Here is a 20,743-nt window from a genome sequence, read left to right on the forward strand (position 1 = left end):
TTTTCTGCTTACCTCTGCAGTAAAAGCAGTAGGGTTTACAAATAACTCACCACCTAGCGATACTGAATCATTTCAACACTAGCCAAAAAATACAGTTCTGTGCAAATCTTTTAGGCACTGTAGGCGTTTAGATTTTATCCATAATGGTGTACCATCAGGGAGCCATTAGCCTCCAAAGAGACAAAAGACACTGAAACAGCCTAAATCCACAAAAGAACTGTGGCAAGTTCTCCAAGAAGCTTGTAACAACCTACCTGCCCAGTGCATGAAAAACTGTGTACGGAGGAGAACTGGTGCTGTTTTAAAGCCTAAAATGTTTTCACAGTGCTTTACATCCATCTAAATAGCAAAGCTTTACACTGGTTGTCTCTTCAGTTTGTGTGACCACAGACTTATCATATTTCGGGATCCAAGCGAAACCAGAACTTCTTGGTTCTGTTCCAAAACTAAGAAAATCAAATTAAAAAACCACATTGACATTTGTAATAAACCAAATTTCTAAAAATCCGTGCCTACAGCATAACCTTACTCAACAGTATGTCACTGTGTCACTGCATACACAGGGATAGTAAGTTTACAGCATTTTAGCATCTTTAAGCTAATATTTTGGTTTCTGCTTTGGTCTCACCGCTCTCATCAACCTGGTTTCCAGCAGCAGGGAGCTGATTTGAAGCATTTAGCACCTGAAGAGCCAAATATTTCCTTCAGGAGTTGGTAGAGACCATAAGCTAAACTAAAAGAAAGTGAATTTTGATCTAGATTGATCAGGAGGACATAAACACAACTCCAAATGAATCGTCACGTAGCTATGTCTGCTGGTTATATAAATACTATAGGCAACACATGAGCCTTTAACAAATTTATAAGGTCATAATATATCAGTGTGGTTACAGTGCACCCAGGTGGCCAAAAGAAAAATCAATGAATGCAGATTTACTGAGCATTATAATATTTTTTTTGATTACACCATTTATCAATGTTTGTAGGCTACAGAGTATAATGTTCTCCAGTCAATTCAGCACAACAAAAGTTGACAGCGTGTCTCCTAGGAAAGCCAGCTTGCTACCTGAGGCAGGATCTAGAAAGATGAGATCTCGAAAACACAGTAATAATAAGAGCTTTTAATAAGGTGCATCAACAAACACTTTTAAATAAAGCTTAAATCTTAAAATATATATACATACATAATACGCATATATTCTGTATGCTGTGACAATTGCTACATGTCCAGAACCTGTCCACGCTGTAAGTGATAGCTATTAGCTCAGCGCACACCGTAATTTTAAACATCTACAACTCCACTGCCTCTTCTTTCTATGGTGAAAACTTTAAGCTTTATGTAGAAATGTTTGTTGATGCACCTTATTAAAATGTTATGTTTTTATGATGTAATTTTTCATCCCATGCGGCAATGCTGCACATTAGGAACTGTGTCGGTATCTATACCTGCTTGGAGTCCATTTCATGGAGGGGTGCATCAGAGAAGCAGTAGTGATGGAAGAGACCCATCTTCTGGTTGAGCAGGCAGTGGACAACATGAGCCCTTGCGTTCTGCCACTTAACAAGTCGGACCAGCTCACGATTCAGAGAGATGCCCAGGTCCACAGACCAGTTATAGCTGTACAGAGTCACCTAAAGAAATGATGGTTATAATATTACATATAACAAGTAAAAAAACACCCATAAGATGCTTGTAATTACAATTGAGAAAATGTTTTATCAGTTTTTAAAGGCTTTATTTTACCCAGTTTAGCCTCACTGAGCACAAATGAACTTTTAGAGTAATGCCCTGATTCACTCCCACATTACAAGGTTTAAGTGGTGAAACCTTGGTACAAAACATTGTAAGAGCACTACAAAGCCTTAGCATTATACACTCATCTATCAGTTTATTAGGAACACCATACTCATACTGGGTAGGGCCTCCCTTTGCTCTAAAAACAGCCTCAAGTCTTCATGGCATAGATTCCACAAGATGTTGGAAACATTCCATTGAGATTCTGGTCCTTCATGATGATTGCTTCACATCATTTCTGTGGACTTGTCAGCTACACAATTGTGCAGCTAATCTCCTTTTTGACTACATCCCAAAGGTTCTCTATTGGATTCAGATCTGGCGACTGGGGAGGCCACTGAAGTATACTGAACTTATGATTATGTTCATGAAACCACACCACACCACACCACACCATTACACCACCAGCACCAGCCTGGAATTGTGACAGGTTGGGTCCATGGAATCATGCTGTTAACCCCAAATTCTGACCCTACCACTTGCATGCCTTGCAGAAATCCAGATTCATCAGACCAGGCTACGTTTTTCCAATATTCAACTGTTCAGTTGTGGTGAGCCTGCTCACTGCAGCCCATGATTTCTGTTCTTGGCTGACAGGAGTGGAAACTGACATGTTCTTCTGCTGTTATAGTCCATCTGCGTCAACGCTGGACATGTGCATTCTGATATGCTTTTATGCTCAACACAGTTGTAAGGAGTGGTTATCTGAGTTACCTTAGCCTTTCTGTCCACCCTGACTAGTCTGGTCATTCTCAAAGGAGAAGGGTGGAAACCATCCCCATTTAATGACTGATCCATAAAGAACCCCCCCCCCCAAAAAAAAAAAAACCAAAAACAAAACAATTAATTGTTGTTGTTTATCTACCCAGTGCTTTGCTTCTACCCTTAAATGTGGTGGTCCTCTATTGGGGTCAAAGGAAGCAATCTCATGGACAGATATGTCTAAACCTGGAAAAATAAAACCAAAACTATCTGCATGCTGAGATGCTATTAGAGGTGATCAACACTTTTATGTTGACCATTGACTGAACAAGTGGACCAGTGAAGAGAGATACACTTCTGCATTTAATACAAGTGCAATTCAGTGGGCAGAGAAGTAGTTACAGCTAAATACAAACATGATGTTTTAAATTTGTAAGAACTCTCCTATTCTCTGCTTGGCCTGAGGGATATTCACAATACAGAGGCTTCCATATGCCAAGTCACCTTTTTATCCAGGATGCTGATGAAAAGGAACCTCTGTCGGGGGGCCAGTCCTGCCCCAGCCTGGCTTGGACTGAAACAATCACTCTGCTCCAGAGCCTCGAAGCGCTGGAAGCCCTTATGAGCTGGGCAGAAGAGAGAGAATCTCAGTCAAACAGCAAATAAATATTAATCAAAGTCAGGCAGCACACTGTAGCAAGTCCTTTAACAAGGGCTCCCTACTAATTGTCAGGCCAATCCTTCATCTGTTCTCTACCAAACTGTAAGGGTCCAGTCAATGAAAAGCACCATATGATTATTTAGATATCAACTTTTTACATGTAATTAATTTTTATTTGTACATTTATTGGGGAACTGCTCAGTGGGTCTTTAAGAGCTCTGAGGCCAAAAGCTCTGAGTTACATAAGGTTTCTATGAAAGGTTTCCAAGGTTTGGCTTAGAAATGGGAGAAAGCTTTACCTATTGGAAGAAACAGCAATGCTGGTATTTAGTTTACAGACATTTGTAGGAGAAAAGATGCGCTCAACACGAATCAGTGGGAGAGGAAAAAAATGCATTCCGGTTATTCAGATTCCATTATCTATCTATATGTTGGGGACATTATGTCTTAGTAGGGAAGAAAGAGAAAAACCCAAGTTAAAGTCATTATCACACATAAGTCAAATAGTATTTCAGATTCCAGAATATCTAAGGTCTGCTTCAATTCTTAACTCTTTAAACAAAAGGCGTAAAAAGTGGGTTTTTTCCCCAGCAGGTTTCGGGCTATTTATTATTACATTGGAACTACACTAAAACCGCACTGTGATTTATATACCTTGGTTTATAATTATCTTGTCAATTTCAATGTATTTTATCCTCCCTTTGTTTTTTAAAGAAAGTCTTTTGGCCCTGTTTCCATGCAGGTGCGTGGCACAAAGTGTAGCTCTGCACTGACAAAGTGCCACCCTGAGATCTCCCTGCGCCAGGTTTCGTATACTTGCAGGGCAAACATGCATATGACCCCAAGGGCACACTGCAATGCTCAATGCGGTAAAAAAGAATCCCTGAGTAACAGCTAAAGACTTAAACATATCACTCGAGCTGATTAACATCTCTGTTCATGAGTCTACCATACACAAATCATGGAGCATGGTTGCATGGAGCTGGGTGTCCATGGCAGGACAGTATGGAGGAGGCTGCTGGTCACTGATCACTGGGCACTTGAAGTTTGCAAAAGAGTAGCTTGACACTCCAAGCACTACTGGAAAAATGCTTTCTGGACAGATGAAAATTAGGATGAATTGTTTGGGAAGAAAACAGCACTACATATGGTGTAAAATGGGCGCTATACTGTATACCACCATGAAAAAATCCCAATGGTGAAATACAGTGGACGGAGCATCATGATTTGGGGCTGCTTTGCTGCCTCTGGCCATGGACAGCTCGCCATCATTGAGGGAAAAATGAAATCCAAAGTTTATCAATGTCTCTAACAGGATAATGTCAAGGTGGCTGTCCACCAGTGAGTAACTGACCTTAAACACTTAAGTAAATCTACTACAGAATAACTTCAAACAAAGAAAATCCACCTTTTGTAGTGGCTCAGCCAGAGCCCAGACCATAACAGATGCTAAGGAATAACCTCAGAAGGCCATTCACACCAGACACCCTGAGAATATGGTTGAGCTGAAGCAGTTCTGTGAAGGAGAATGGTCTAACATTCCTCCTGAACATTGTTCAGGTCTGATCCATAGCTACTGGTAGCTTTTGTTTGAGGTTTTTGCTACCAAAGAAGGTTCAACCAGTTATTAAATCCAAGGGTTCACTTACTTTTTCCACCAGCACTTTGAATGTTTAACGAGGGTGTTTGATACAGACATGAAAGATTATAATTGTTTGTGTTTGTTTGTCTATACTTGGGACTTATATGAGGAACAGAACACATTTTATGACCAATTAATGCAGGCAACCCAGTTACTTTAATGGTTTCACATTCTTTTTATTGCTACTGTACATATCAGCATAAGATGTGAAAAGCTTGGAGGTCCTTACTCAAATCTTACTTGATTAGCTTAAATTATTGACACGATAGGAATTAAATTTTAACTGGGAGATTCCAACCCATGAAACTGATGTGACATGGTTATCTGATCTTTTCATCACATAAAAATCACCACTCTGTTGGAGCTGTCGGATCTGCAAAAACACTCTGCCACTGTCCACTCTGTCCACTCTGATTGTACAGTGGTGTTTCAGAGTGCACTCTTTGGCTAAGTGCAGACACCGGATTGCAGACAGCCCTTTAACCTACCAACAGTCAAAAGATAATTTTAACCTGTCATCAATTTGCTTGCAAAATAAAGATTAATTAGCAACAGCTGATTTAACCTGCTGCAGGTGACACTGTTCATTTTACCTGACAAAATTGACGGTCAGCATTGGCTAAAGATGAGAAAATGCATCAGTACTGGAGCTAAGCATACGTTAGTACTGGAACTATACATTCCTGGCACCAAATTCCGATTCTCTGTACGCTCACATATTTGCACCCAAACAATTGTTCCGAGTCACACACTTTAATTTGCACTTGCACATGTGAGTGACATGCTCACACAAAGTAGAGCACTGAGTGATGTCTCGCAGTGCACTGCAGTCCAAGGAGAGGGGTCGTACGGAGTGTGTCATTGCCAGTCCAGGGGAGCACTTTTAAATACTTTTATATGGTGCCAAGGATGACTGTATCATGCTGTCACCCTTCAGCCATGTGAACGTTGCACCCATGTTCTAGAATATTTCCATCACTTTACTTGGTTGAGGTGTACCCACCTCTATAAAATCACACAAACCCCTTATTGACTTGACTACACTTTGTGCCTGACACCTTGATTCACAAAAATAGGGCCTGATGTCTTTGTTTATGCTCTAAGTCAAGATGTAAAGCAATTTGAATGGCCTTTGTATTTGAAAACTGCTTGGCTTTTGTCCACTTTTAAGCTTTGTTACTTTTTAACTGATAAATCTATTAACTAAAGAAAATCAGAAATATATATTAAGTGCTACATCTCTATAAAAAAAACATTAATTTAAAACATCCCATTGGCATCACTGTGTCAAGCTGAAAGGCAAACTTACGTGTGAACCTATTTAGCACTGGGGTGTTTTCCTCATCTGAACTGTCTTCTGTAGGTAAACAGAGATGGTACAAACAGCAAGGCGGCATGGACAGTGAAACACACAGCTCGACACAAACTGATGTAAGCAGACACTTGCAAAATAACACAGGCATGTTAGTTAGCTGCTAGCATGGACAGAGAAACACATAATCAAAGAGCAGCAGCAAGGAGAGAATGCTGAAAGCTTTGACACAAAACAATCATGCTTGGATCTGTTCCTCTATGGTACACACAAGGTCAAAACAGGTGTTAGCAACATACTGCTGAAAGAAGTTGATTCAAGTGATTACACACTATCATACACTAATATAGCCCTTCAATATCAGCTCCTCTGGATACCTTACAGTCACCATCATATTCTATTATCTTTTGTCTTCCACTTCAGTTTCAACTACATTACACTAGTAGTTAAATTTATCATTTAAAAATAACAGAATATTTATTCCTGTTGATTTCGAAGCCTCTATTTCCATCCTCTCCATAGTTATGACCTAAATAAAGAGGTCACCGCATAATATTCTGACTGACAGAGTAGTGAAGTGTGTTATATCAAGTGCCAGGATTTCAAAAGTAAAAGTCCTATTCATTTGTTGCATAGACAATGTTAGGTGACTGAGGCATTTCGAACGACTAAAATGACATTTAACTGGTGAAGTTGTGGACTAGGAAAAGAACACAACATGACCTTTTGAGAGTTACAAGTCCCACAAAAGCCTTACTATTACTGAGTGTTAAATTCTGTCACTGTGCTGCTAATGGTGAATAAAGTGTAAGAATTGAGATCTGTAGAACTCATTTGATAAATTCAGCATTTGGATATTTTTTTCAGCTTCAACAACAAAGTGTTCTGAATATGTTACGAGGTGTTCAGATCAGAAAAACAGCACTGCATTTAAAAAAAAGGACTGCATTGATGGGGGCATGTTGCTTCAAGTGAGATATCTGTGAGATGATGGAATCTAATCCAGAAAGTGCAGTTTCAATAACTGATCTACAAGGTTTATTAGATGCCAGAAAAACTGAACGGTGCTCAGTGGTGGAAAGTAACCACTGAAGTACATTTACTCAAGTACTGTACTTAAGTGCAATTTTGAGGTACTTGTAATTAAATTGAGTATTTCCATTTTATGCCACTTTATACTTTCACTCCAGTACATTTTGGAGGCCAATATTGCACTTTTCACTGGACTGAATGTATTTTTACAGCTCTAGTTACTAGTTACTTTTCCAATTATTAATGCAAAAATATCTACTACTAAATTAAGCTACTCAGCAGTATATGAAGTAGTCAAAATTAGCATCACCTTTAACAGCTACAACATTTCAGTACACTACTATTACACTAATACACTATTGCACCTATACTGTAATTATAATCCAATGATACAATATCTATGATTCTGAAATGAGGCATTCTGCAAAACAAGCACTTAAAGAATATTACTTAAGCAACATTTTTAATGCAGGACTTTTACTTGTGAGTACTGACTATTTCTACACGGTGTTGTTGCTACTTTTACTTTAGTAAAAGTACTTCTTCCACCAGTGAGAGAGGTTTATAATACTGTGAAACTTTGATTTTGTAACTCTAGAAATGTATCTTGGCTGCAGTCATTTTATCCTCGATCTTTACAATCACATCATAATAGTAGAAATACCATTTATGTTATAAAGTAACCTACCAGGAATGTACACTTATACTGAATAAATGTTGTATTTTATTGATCAAAGCAGTGCACTGCGCAATGTGTTGGGGCAAAAGTTGAGACAGGTTCTGTATTTTTTGTTGAATGACTCCTTTTTTGTTGTTTATTTGTTTGTATCATCATCATACAGCCCGTGCCACCACTGTGGTCTCACTGACATAAATGTGAAGGATGCATTTTTCGTTAAGCCCAGTGCTAACAGGAACTTACAATTCTGATTTGGTGTGTGTGACTGAAATCTTCTCCATAGCAAAAGCCAAAGAGGCTTGTGAGTTTGACCTAAACATATTACAGACTTCTTAAAAAGGATAGACTAGTTAAACAAAGTATGTTTGACTAAAAAAAGGTCATAAGAAAAATGTGTAAAAACTGCAAAAGAGCTGAAAATAAGGCTACAGATCAGCCAGACTCCCTTGGTAGTATGTCCAAATTAAAATGTTTGTAACCACAGCCAGAATCCTCTGGTATTGTTACACTGTCCAGGAAATTCCTGCGAAAAACCAATGCTATTATTACAGTTTACAGTTTCAAATGGCCATTTACAGGAACATAATAGTTCCAAGACCACTCAGTACTCTCTTTGGTTGGTTCAGTTTAGTCCATGATATTTCATGGAAATCTGTTCATAAATTATTACGCTATGATGACAAACAGAAACAACCTAAAAGAGGCAATAACATACAGTATATAGAGGTAAAAATCTTGTTAAACTTAGTACTTGGTAGCTTCTCAGTCACCCAAGTCATGGATATGTAAAAGTTCAAATTAATTTGCGGTTGCAGTTGCCTTTGTAGATACTTCTTAGGACTTGGCCTCTACATAAAAACTTGACAAAAAGAAGTGAACATAAGTGTGTCATAAGCAGGTATTTACACAAAACCTATCTCACTACAGATGGTCATGCTGCATTGTGGATTGATAATCATTCATTGTGTATACTGTACAACTTAGTGAGCAGTGCTGAGGATGAGAACTGATGCAGTAGATGACCACTGGTAATGTTTAGAGGCACTGGCTTCAGCAATTACCTTGCTCTGTGCTACAATGCCACTGATGGAAGTTGCGGCCAATGAGAATGAAGCTCCTTGTAGCATCTGGCGGCTGGCTGAGGTTCTGGACAAGAGCGAACGGTACAAAAATGTCTCCAGATGGGGGGCAGCTAAAAAGGTTTAAAAGATGGAGAAAACTATTATTGTGATGTACATATAAGCTGTAACGCAATACTGATTTGAGATACTCAGGACACTGAGATGTTCATGTGTGAGAATCACTTCAAATCCTGATTGCAATCCAAACTTTTATTGTTGTTGTCCATGTGGCAATAATCCAAAAAAAGAAGAGCCAAACTGGACTGAGTAGAAGAAACTTGTACTACATTGTTTGATGAGGTAGATCAATGAGTATGAGAAAATTGGACAATAAATATATGATCTGAAGTTATTGTCTAGTTGTGATGATGCGGACAAAAATAAAACAGAAGATATAACATCCACAAGGTTTTCTATGTCTTTAAACAGTGCTTGGGACATTTTTTTCTCTGTTCAATGAAAAATCTCTTCCATTTCTTTCTTTGAGATAAATCACCAGTTAAGGTACATCACTGCTATATGTGTTTCCCTTTATTCTTGTTGTTAAAGACATTGTGAAGTAAAAAATACAGGAGGAACCTTAAAGCCTTGAAATGCACTTAAAGCTTAAATGTTTATATTTAGGGATATTTTCTAAGGACATGACTTCAATTTGCTTAGCTTATTTAAGGGAAGACAAACTCATAACTGTAACTAGAATTAAAATAGATTAAATTGTGCTCACCTATGCTGAAAACTGCAGATGCAATGCAATGATGATTTGAAGTAAACTGAATTATCAGCAATGAAAGCAGTTGAAAGGTTATTTAAATTAGAAATGATAAAAAAAATTCCAAATTTCAGTTGAAGTTACTGGGACAGCTGTAGTCTGTGCACTGTGAATAGCTGAAATGTCAGTTAGTATGTAAGCAGTGAGAGCAGTTAAATGTTAGTCAGTTAAAGTCACGTGACTAGGTAAGATCATTAAGACCTGGCACTATACAACAGCAGTAAAAAAGTAAATATCACAGCATTATGTGGCAGCGTCATTTTGCAATGATTCCCAACAAGGAAGTTGAGAATCAGTTTTTCTATTCACAACACAAAATGTAATCATGACAGTTTTGAAAAGGGATCAAAATGATCAATCACTTTATACCCACAACAAAAACCTGACCTTGTCTTTTCAAATGCCTTCACGGTTGTATCACTGGCCAGAGAACTGACCAAATTGACAATCTCTGCTAAGATGGAAGGTAGCAGGAAGTGTGAAGCAAACTCGGCCGTGCATTGCTGAATGGAGGGGCAGCCTGTTCACCAGCAGCCCAGTCAGAAGGGAACAAACAGAGACACAGAGAGTGAGAGGTACGTGAGCTTAAAGAATATAAAACCCCTCATCATCAGGAGATGCAGTCTCTCAGAAATAATTTTTCACATTTTGGCAGAAAAAATGAGATGGTCAAATAATATGGGCTCAAATTAGGGTCAAAAAGATTTTGAGCTAATAAAGTGATGTAATAAATTGTGATAAATAATTATAAAGTTTGTAGCTTTAAATTAACCTTTGTAAACCTGCAAAATAAATCTGCATGAGAATTTCCAGTTTGTGCATTTGTGTAAAAAAGACTTGTATTTGTAAAAAAATAAAATGATATCATTGGTGATGTTACACATAGTCATTGTGAAAAAACAAGTGCTTTTATTTTGTGAACATGTGAACAGATACAAAGCAGAAAACTGTATGTCAAAACTTAGCGCTCAAAGTTCCCACATGCTGTGTGATGCTAAAGTTAAGTGTCCAAATTTTTAACCTGTCTTTACACCTGGATCTGATGACAATGACAATCCAATCACAAAGCAGAGTCAAATTGTCCAATCAGAGAGCAGGTTGTTCCGTTTCCCTCATCTCCACAACAGGTCCTGAAAGGTGTAGTACATTTTTAAGGTGGACAATGCTGCAAGATGCTCTTCTGGTGGGTTTGCATACGCATGCAGTACATTATTATTATAATATTTACAATTCAATGGCATAATCAAATACATTTAAACCCACCTGGGTCATGGCTGTCATGATGTTGTCCATCTTGAAAATCTAAAATAAATTTCGGGCAATGGAACCATCTGCCCACTGATTGGACTCTGCTTTGTGATTGGACTATCATTGCCCAGTCAGATTCAGGTGAAAAGACAGGGTCAAAATCCTTACTTGTAACTTCAGCATCACAGACAGTGTGGGAACTTTAAGCACTGAGTTTTACACACAGTTTTCTGCTTTGTATCCAAATGAGATATTCACAAAAGCACTTCTTTTTGAACAGTTTCTTTGTGTTAACATCACCACTGATATAGTTTGTTCACAGATTTTATTTTTTATTTTTATTTTTATTTATTCATTTTTTTTAAACAAATGCAACAAATTCCATACATGCAAAAAAACAAAAAAAAAAACAAAACAAAAATTAAGGCTATGAAACAACTCTTACCAAGTTTAGCCATGAAAGTGACCCATGGCTGGCAGGTAACCTGGTAGACAGGGTGTAGAGTGCCCACATCTCCCTCCTCCAAATGACACACCTGCCTCCTACACAAGCACAAAACATCCACACTGTATTAAACTAAATTTTTACAGGTTCAATAGTACTAAAAGACCAGAGCTGTGGTGGTTTAATGGCTTGTTGATTAGCTGTCTAACAAAGTGAGTTCTTGGACAGGTTTCTGGCTTTCACAGCTCATTTTCAGGATAGTGCTCTAAACCATGGTACTGTAGTAGTAGTGCTTTGCATAACATTGTGCTGTGAATGTGGACATTCAAGAGTTTTCACTTATAAAAGAAAATGCAGACTTTTAGGCATCATTTTAGTCTGACTCTGATTAGCTTCCTAGCTGATTTATTTATTTGTTTGTTTATTTATTTTTGTTTGTTTGAAAGGGACAGTGCTGTTTGATCAATAGAGCGTAGAAGGCTAACTTTAAACTGCTGTCCTTGGCCTGATGTTGAAAAGTCTCAGAATAAAAAAAAGAATTCTATAAACTTCATATATACAGTTAGGTACATAAGCATTTGGAAAGTGACACAATTTTCTAATTTTGCCTCTGTACACCATAATGATGAATGATACAAAACCATCAAGATGTTATTTAGGTGTAGACTCTCAGCTTTAATTCAAGGGGTTTAACAAAAATCTTGCATTAACTGTTTTGGAATTACAGCCACTTTTATACATAATCTCTCCATTTTAAGAGTAAATGGAAATGTAACGTAATTATAAATATAAGGATTATTTTTATTACTTGGATGAAAATCCTTTGACTGCCTGAAGTCTGGAACCCATGGACATCAACAAATGCTGAGTCTCCTCCCTTGAGATGCTTTGCCAGGCCTTCACTGCAGCTGCCTTCAGTTGCTGCTTGTTTGTGGTTCTTTCTGCCTTCATTTTTGTCTTCAGGAATGAAAAGCATGCTCAGTTGGGTTGAGGTAAGGGGACTGACTTGGCCATTGAAGAATACACCATTGCTTTGCCTTGATAAGCTCTTGGGTTGCTTTTGCAGTATGTTTGGGTCATTATCCATCTGTATCTTGAAGCCCCATAGGTTTGTTTTGTTTTTCAGCCTAATGATGGCCTCTTTCATTTGCATCGACAACCCTTTGGACAGCATGTTGAGCGTTCCCACGAACAGCACCCAAATGGAAATTCAACACTTGGAATCAACTCCAGACCTTTTATCCGCCTAATTTTTCATGACATAATGAAGGAACAGGCCACACCTGGCAATGGAACTGATTGTCAGTCAATTGTCCAATTACTTTTTAGCCTCTGAAAATGAGGGAGTATGTATAAAAATTACTCTGATTCCTAAAAGGTTAATGCAATATATAAGTCTACACTTAAATTACATCTTGATGGATAGGGCTCCATGGGCCAAGGCCATGGAGGACACCACTATTGAAAGAAAGTCACAAAAAAGGCAAGATTTCTGTTTGCAAAAACTTTTGTAGATAAGCCACAGTCTCTCTGGGATAATGTTCTAGGGACAGATGAAACCAAAGTAGAGCTCTTTGGGAATGTATTGGGAATGCAGTAGATCAGTTTTTTTATAGGAGACAAAATGAAGCCTGTTAAGAAAAGGACACCCTACCTACAGTAAAACATGGTGAAGGTTCTATCATGCTGTGGGGCTACTTTGCTGCCTCTGGTACTGGAGGAAGTGAATGTATCAAAGAAATTATGAAACCAGAAGATTACCAAGACATTTTAGGGCAAAATGTGTTATCCAGTGTCACAACACTCGGTTTGAGGCAAAAGTCTTGGGTCTTTCAGCAGGAAAAAACCCCAAAGTGCAAATCCAGCAGCAAATAAGAATGGTTGAAAGGGAAGGATGGACTGTTTTAAACTGGCCAACATAAGTCCTGACCTAAATCCCACTGAAAACCTTTGGAGAGCTGAAATCTGCCATTGCAAAAACGACTTCTACAAACTTAAGAGTTTAAAAGAGCATAAAAGAGCAAACTTAAAGAGCATAGCAATTAAAGAGTGGCAGGAACTACCAGCAGACAGCTGCAAGAAGCTTCTAGGTGACTACAAGAAACTTTTAGAGGCTGTCATTGTTGCCACAGGTTCTGCAACCAATTATTAGTGAAGGCTGCCAATAATTGTGTCAGGGGCACATTTAGTGTTTATATTATCTTGCTATTATGCATATTTTGTTTTTTAATTTTTTTTTTTTGCTCAGTTACCTCGGACATTTTAGTAAAATATTTGGATCATACAAAATTGATAAATCAGTATTTCTTTCTGAAGATATTTTAAATTCTGTACTTAAATTCAGGGGTGTCAGTAATTTTAACCAGGACTGTAACTGTGTCTGTGTGTTGTTTGCTGCTCAGTAGTAGGTTTATCAGAACTTTTTCACTGAAAACAGCAGTCTGCTGCTTCACAAAACAAGGTAACAAGTCATATGATAATTTTCATTCACATCACTACGAGACACCCCTCTCATATTGCACGGTTATTTGACCCGCTGTCAATATCAAAATTTATTGATTAGTGCGGGCTTACACTTGGCTGTAAATTTCATTTCATCATACATTATAGATGCTGAATTGTATTCAAAACCACTGTTAACAAAACAGTCTGTTCTTGGTTTGTAACTTGCAGTTACCAGCACAAATTTGTTTACATGTTATGTCCCCTTTCTTACCAATTCATCTGTCAGTCAAAAATATACTCAGCCCACCCACTACGAGGCTTGGAGTTAAAGGAGCATTTCTGACCTTTTTTTCCATTCCAGTGCTAAAGAACATTAGTGTCTAATTTGAAAATCTTTTAGACATAACTTCTGATTGAAGAAGGGATGATGTTTTTGTGATTTCAGTCAAATCTTTGTAGCTTTAGTATTCATAAGTAAGAATTCAATGCAGTGATGTTACTGATACAGTTTCAGATATACCCCACCTCTGGGCCTGCTCCAGCTCCACAGCCACAGCCTTCTCCTGGCTCCACTGCTGCTTTATGGTCTCTGTTTTGTGTCTTCGTCGTGCTGCTCGGCCCTCCTCCCCCTTTTCTTGCACTATGTCGTCAGTTGTCTTTGGGCTCCCGAGCTCCGATGAGTCCGTCTTACTCTTCAAGGATGGAGAGGAATAAATTTAGCAGTGTGTATAGTCGGAACAACCAACGAGGCTCCATCTGAGGATCTGAGGCGTTTCACTTGCTCACTTGCTTATGGAGTAATAAAATCTAAAATGTAACCAGGAGACGGAGCCACATGTTCCACAAAAGTTATTAATGCAAACTTAATCAGAATAATCTGAAACTCACAAGCAGCCAGTGAATTCTTCAAATAGGAAAATTACAAAATTTTGCAAAAGCCGGAGCATGTGTTTGATATGACAGACAGATAGATATTACAGTGGCTCAAGTGGGATGTGATTAATTATGAATAACAACTGTTTTAACATGCTGGTCTAAGCTAGTTTGTTATCAGAATTCAGCAGTGTTTGGAAATGTTATAAACTAATGATTCAGGTTGACTATTAATGAATTTGCATTTCCATTTCCACCTGTGAGAAGAACTTTAGCTTTATCTGCCTAGAGTTGCAGAGAGTTAGCTCTGAGTCTAAGATTGTCAATTCCCTGTGGGTTTGGTGTGTTGCAAGACCGGTACAGCAAGATATCATCTGCATAATAATAAACTGCATAAACTTGTAATATATAATCATGTATTCGGTACACCTAGCTAAAACTAATGGAGTCTAATATAACAGTCCTGCATTAAATCCTCCTTCATGAAAGTTATAATGTTCAGTTTTTGCTTAAACTGTTTTAAAGAGGTGCTGATTCAAATGTTTGATCATTCTGGAAGCTGCGGTTTGTGATGCTGTTGAACTGTATTGCATTATAGAGATGTGTTTCTGTTATTTAGTTATTTTGTGTAATGTTTTTTTTTTTTATCCGATTAATCAATTAATTGACTTAATCATAATTAAACATGTCTATATATTATTCCTGCTGCACACTCCAGACTCCACTGAAAATACAGTCTTAAACATATGAGGCAAACAATTCAAAGCAATACCTGATCTTTTACAGCTAACCGAAAAATCTAAAAAAAAAGAACATTTTTATTCATTTTCAGTTGACCTAACTGTTCAAGGCATTTTGGTCTGTTGCTATTAAATTATTAATGATGTACAGACTGAGTATTAGAAATGTACAGAAAAAACTGTGGATAATATAAGTTGGTAGGTGATTTCAGTTTAGATATTATTCCAGTCAGAAAATTAGAGCAAATCACATTATAACAAGTGTTAGTTTAACCCAGTTATACAACCCATTTACAATACTATGTACTTGAGTATTGAAATAAATGATAATGTAGCCGTGATTAGGCTACACAGAGCAGAGTTCCGTAATGCAAGCTTTTAACTCTTGGAGTAACTGACCAGTATGTCCCAGAAACTCCGGCGGGTGCTCTTGCCAGTGGGTGTGGTGGACTCGGGTGTGCTGGTCCCTGTCATGGGGACGCTTCCCAAAGCTTGGGTTAAGGTGATGGGAGAAGGGCTGGCTTTAAAGACCCGTGTGCCACTGCGCTGCCTGGGGGTGTCCTTTACTTCTTTCACCTCAGGCAATGCAATCAACAGTCCTGAAGACACAGTTTAGAAATAAATTACCAGAAACAAGTAACAGACAAGTAAAGACATTTTTTGGTAAATAGCAAGTTGTCTTCCCTAATCTTTTTTTTCTTTCTGTGGAGCAAACCAAATATTGTTGGTAAGTTGTACAAACATCAGTCTTCAGACCTAACCACCTCAGGTTTTTACCCTGTGAAAATGCCAGAAAAAATGTCTTTGGGGCTTTCATCGCAGCTGCTCTTCTTAAATTTGGCCAAATAAACTGGTGAACTGAGAATAAGTTCAGCTGTTTATGTAACCTGCACTTTTATCCCAAATTCACACCAGATGTGAGATGTCACACTAACACCAACTCCATCCTCAGAACCAGCTGTCCTGTCAGCAGCCCCAGTACTACACCATCAGAATTACTGGTGCGTTCAATAGGCAGAACAGATATGCAGAAGACTACATGAGAAATACAGAAGAAAACAGGTGTCATTTTTACCGTACTTCTACAGGCCCATCTGACCTTTCTGGTTTCACAGAAAGGTCAGAGTGAAACTTGGGGCCTTCAAGGATGTAAACATAGATTATAAATATAAAACTCGGTGTAGACAGCCAGAGCTTTGTCTGATTCGTTTGATTTGGGTTTGGACTAGATATCTGCCATTCAACCCAGCAGATCCCCACACAGTTTTAGGTTTCAGGTCAGGTTAAGGCAATTGTGTTGTATAAAACTGGGTTTGCGTTTGTTTACTTTCAAGTTAATTTCTTAGGACAGTTCTGTCTTTCTTTCCCTGACTGTGCCAATTGTCGTGGTCCATTTGCGTCATGTGCTGCATATAGATACATAAGGTCCAGTGTGTAGACACAAAAGAGGGAGACAATGTAGATGATGTGTTTAGTTGGACTGATAAGCTAATGGATGAAAAAAAGAAAAAACGTATTGGAGCTTGGGGTCTCAAATAATAGATAAAAATATCAATTTAATAATATGTGTGGTGGTGGTATACTGGATTATATTACATTGTAAGGTGTTGCTTTTATTGGATTGCTTGATGCTATATAGTGTCCATCTCCTGCAGTTTGACAGATAAAATATACAGTACATAGAGCACGGAGGAAAGATGACCAAATAACCATTTCGTTATGACCTCACCTTTAGCCTCTTCTTTATGTGCTTTGGTTGCTGGGCATAGCATGCCCAGACAAAGAGGATTTGGCAAGACTCTCAGTTCCATGACAACATCACAGAGTGCATGGCGCAGCGCCCCCTGCAGTTTATCACTCAGCTGTAAGGGGCTGATATTGCCTTGTTCCCAGATGTCAAAGCGCACATACAGCTGTGACTCTGTTAGAAGATAAGTAGACACAACAATGCTTGGTATGTTTTAATACTGTGACTGTGACTAAGTATAAGAAAACAATAGAGAAAACTTTAAAGAGGAAAAAAGGGGATCAATGGCATTTGGAAATGTTTAAGTTTTAAAACAGATTAAGTAGTGTTTCTAGGAAATGTAATCTTAATATTGGGTCAGCAGAATTAACAATACCTTGAGACAGAGACTATTAATCCTCTCCACCCTGATGTATTTTTTTCCAGAAAGATCACATTTAATCTGACTAGGATACAGTGTACTGATGTTTACAAACACAGCACAGAGTGTACACTGTGCAGGAAAGCGCACACTAACCCAAATTACATTTCACACACAAAGTACAATGAAAACACCCCCCCCTCTGTCACGCTTTGCCTGACTGGCTCAGCCAATCACACAGACCTCTTCCACTTGTACAGGCTGCTAAAAGATAACATCTGAAGTGCAATGATCAAAAATAATATTCATGTTCATTATAAGAACAGTGAGAAACTAGACATTATGAGTGATTGCTGTTGCTATTTCTGGGATCTGGCACCAATGCAAACTTCTGTCCTCTACTGCTTCCTTCATGCACTCCAGTACAGGGAGGGTTCTCATCAAAATGCCACATCATGAACACTTTTAATATTTTGGGTAGCCTTTTATCAACAATATACAATAGCATAGATGAGGACATGTATTATGATTGTCACTGCTCAGTTAAGTTTTAATTAATTAAACCCACTATTTGATGACAACTCTATCTTTCAAGCCCACAAGCAAAGAGCTGGATTCCTATTTGTTGTTTTTCTGAATGCAACACCAACAACAGAGTATGACTAACACTTTATAAACACAATTATATTAAATAAGCCCCCAAAACCAAGATTTATTTTTGATTTATGACCCAGTGGTGCAGTGTAACATTTATAGTTTAGCCTCCAGGGGAAAAAATCTCTTCATATTCCTAGGAAAAAAAATATCTTCATATATTAGAGTTGTATTCATTAACCAGGAAGATTTGCTAATTCAGTTTTATGGGCACCTAATTTTTAGACTTTAAATTTAATAGCTGCTACTCATGACATCGCTTGATGTTTATGAGTGTAATTAATACATTTTTAAATTAGTGGCGTTTATACAATACAATTTCTCTTGGGAATTGCTGTAACCTTGTAACATAATCAAATCCAATGTTGATGTGATTCTCAAGAGGGTAAAGAACAATGTGATGACCAATGAAATGATGATGTTTTTATCTCAGCTTCGACTTTCAGAGTTTGCTACCTGCTACTAAAATGTGATCTGAATCTGAATCTCTTATTTGGATCAGGGGAAACAGATATAAATGCATGTGTAACTGCATGTAGAACACATTGCAATCAGAATCAATCTGATCAACCAGACCACATCTCGAGGTAATCTGACTCACATTATGATCAGATCTTAGCCACATAAATGACAGTTTGTGTAATTTGACGACATTCTTTAGAAAAGAATAAGTTAAAAGACCTAACTCTGCCCCTCCCTGCTATAATTCTGCTATCTCAAGCTGCCCATTACAGACAACTTCTTCCTCTGCAAAGGAAAGTAAGTAGAGCCCATACAGCAGCATTACTTCAGGACACTTTTAAGAGACAGCTGGAAGATGTGGGGGGTTTGATCAAAGCTCAGATTACCTTCTGTATTGGTAACATTAGCCTAGTTAGTAAGGCTACTGAAAGAAGCCTACGGAGGCCTTCAACTGTCTCCATCTGTCCCTCAACCTCCACCTTGTGCAGGACAGCATTACAAACCGGAGGAGTGGATTTTGACAAAATGTTTATGTTTACCTGGCAGGGAGTTTCTAATTAAAATACTTCATTTGGCCGTTTTTCAAACCTGCATCTCACAAGTCTCACAACTTCATGAAAGGACAATACTAACTTGCTGAAGGTTTCTTTACAAATACCAAAGATGAAACAGACAATTTTCAAAACTGTCAATTCCAAAAAGGAGTGAGACAACTGAATATTTTTTGTTTCAATACCCTGAAATCGTATGTACATATATCTTTCGTCTCCCTTGGGGATATTTTTTCCCTAATATTTTTAATATTCTAAAAGTTAATACTTTTGGTGATTTCAGACTAAATGCAGAGTTACATTTGGATTAAAAACTGCTCAGTTCCATCCACCAAGTACACATTGGAAAGACTACTCTGATCAAAGATTAAAAGAGTTCATCTTAAGTGAATTGATGTTTTTTTTTATATATCTTATGCTATCAGCCCATTCCTGTCTTATTTAAATACAATTCGGTATTTCTATGTTAAATTTTCTTCATTTTACTAATCTTATCTTCAACCATTTGGTCACTGGTTACTTCCAATCTCATGCTGTGCATTGTATTGTATTTTATTGCACTGTGTTGTAGTATTTTTCTAAACAATACTATTCAACGTCTTTTTTACTTTTCAGTTGCTGTAACACTTTAATTTCCATGCATGGGTTCAATAAGGTTGGGCCTTTAAATGATCATTAGTGATGGTAATTTCATTCATTTGTGAATATGTGACAAGTCAGCGAAAACAAATGTACACAGGATGAAGGAAAAAAAAGGCCCCTCTTAATTATTGGAGACATTTTTGGACTTACATTTTTGCCTTAAAATGCATTTGCTGAATGTCAAGGGTCCTATTGCTATCCTATTTAGCTCTATAGTAAAGAAACAGTGACAAAAATATAGTAACTTATTCTCTGGACAAAGCACTTGCTTCCCACTTTTTGAACCATTTTGCATTTCATGTTTATTTGACTTTCCTAATCTTTGCTTTGGCACTTCCTGTTTGTGATGAATTCCCCATCTTACCTTAACTCTTAACCTTACCCTCTATCTAATCCTAACCCCCCCCAAAAATCAGCATCAACCATATCACAAAACAGGCCAAATTAAGTTTTGCTACAACTGCTCAGTGTTGTGTTTACTTGTACCTGAGCTGACAGCGATTGAGTCCACTTTAACCACAGTGGTCAGCTCATCAAAATGGTCTGGGTGAAGGGGGTTGATGCAGTTCTCTGATCTCTGCAGTGTGGTACTGTCCTGAGTTGGAACCTGAAGGGGACGACCATGGGCATCCACGAAAGAGAGGGTGATGCAGGCAATACCTGAGAAAGCAGGAAAATGTGTTAAAATTACCAACAAACTTCTATAAAACCTGAAAAACTGAAATCTAGTCAACAATTAAAATTTCTACTGTCTCCCAGTCACAAATTATTTGCTTCCCTTCACAATTATACAAAGATCCTTGACAAAGCAATTTTCATATAGCCATGGAGTTAAATGTCCTTTACTATACCTGGAAAATAT

At 37.9% G+C, this 20,743-nt stretch overlaps 1 protein-coding gene across 11 annotated transcripts in view; it reads right to left on the reverse strand.

Annotated features, from left to right (window-relative positions):
* szt2 (SZT2 subunit of KICSTOR complex) overlaps positions 1-20,743 on the reverse strand; it is a 144,545-nt gene that overhangs the window by 36,876 nt on the left and 86,926 nt on the right. For 7 of the 11 annotated variants that reach the window (XM_040129328.1, XM_040129333.1, XM_040129330.1 and 4 more), the window contains exons 50-60: positions 20,368-20,541; positions 17,194-17,385; positions 15,864-16,063; positions 14,377-14,543; positions 11,407-11,504; positions 10,101-10,233; positions 9,669-9,680; positions 8,885-9,015; positions 6,110-6,157; positions 3,002-3,123; positions 1,447-1,632 (exon numbers count right to left, since the gene is read on the reverse strand). In XM_040129328.1, coding sequence (XP_039985262.1) covers positions 1,447-1,632; positions 3,002-3,123; positions 6,110-6,157; positions 8,885-9,015; positions 9,669-9,680; positions 10,101-10,233; positions 11,407-11,504; positions 14,377-14,543; positions 15,864-16,063; positions 17,194-17,385; positions 20,368-20,541 — 1,463 coding nt within the window. The remainder of the gene's footprint in view (positions 1-1,446; positions 1,633-3,001; positions 3,124-6,109; positions 6,158-8,884; positions 9,016-9,668; positions 9,681-10,100; positions 10,234-11,406; positions 11,505-14,376; positions 14,544-15,863; positions 16,064-17,193; positions 17,386-20,367; positions 20,542-20,743) is intronic. The other 4 variants (XM_040129338.1, XM_040129337.1, XM_040129329.1 and 1 more) reach the window with 2 other exon arrangements.

This window comes from Xiphias gladius, chromosome 6 (assembly GCF_016859285.1).
Source record: "Xiphias gladius isolate SHS-SW01 ecotype Sanya breed wild chromosome 6, ASM1685928v1, whole genome shotgun sequence".
In the NCBI taxonomy this organism is placed as follows: domain Eukaryota; kingdom Metazoa; phylum Chordata; class Actinopteri; order Istiophoriformes; family Xiphiidae; genus Xiphias; species Xiphias gladius.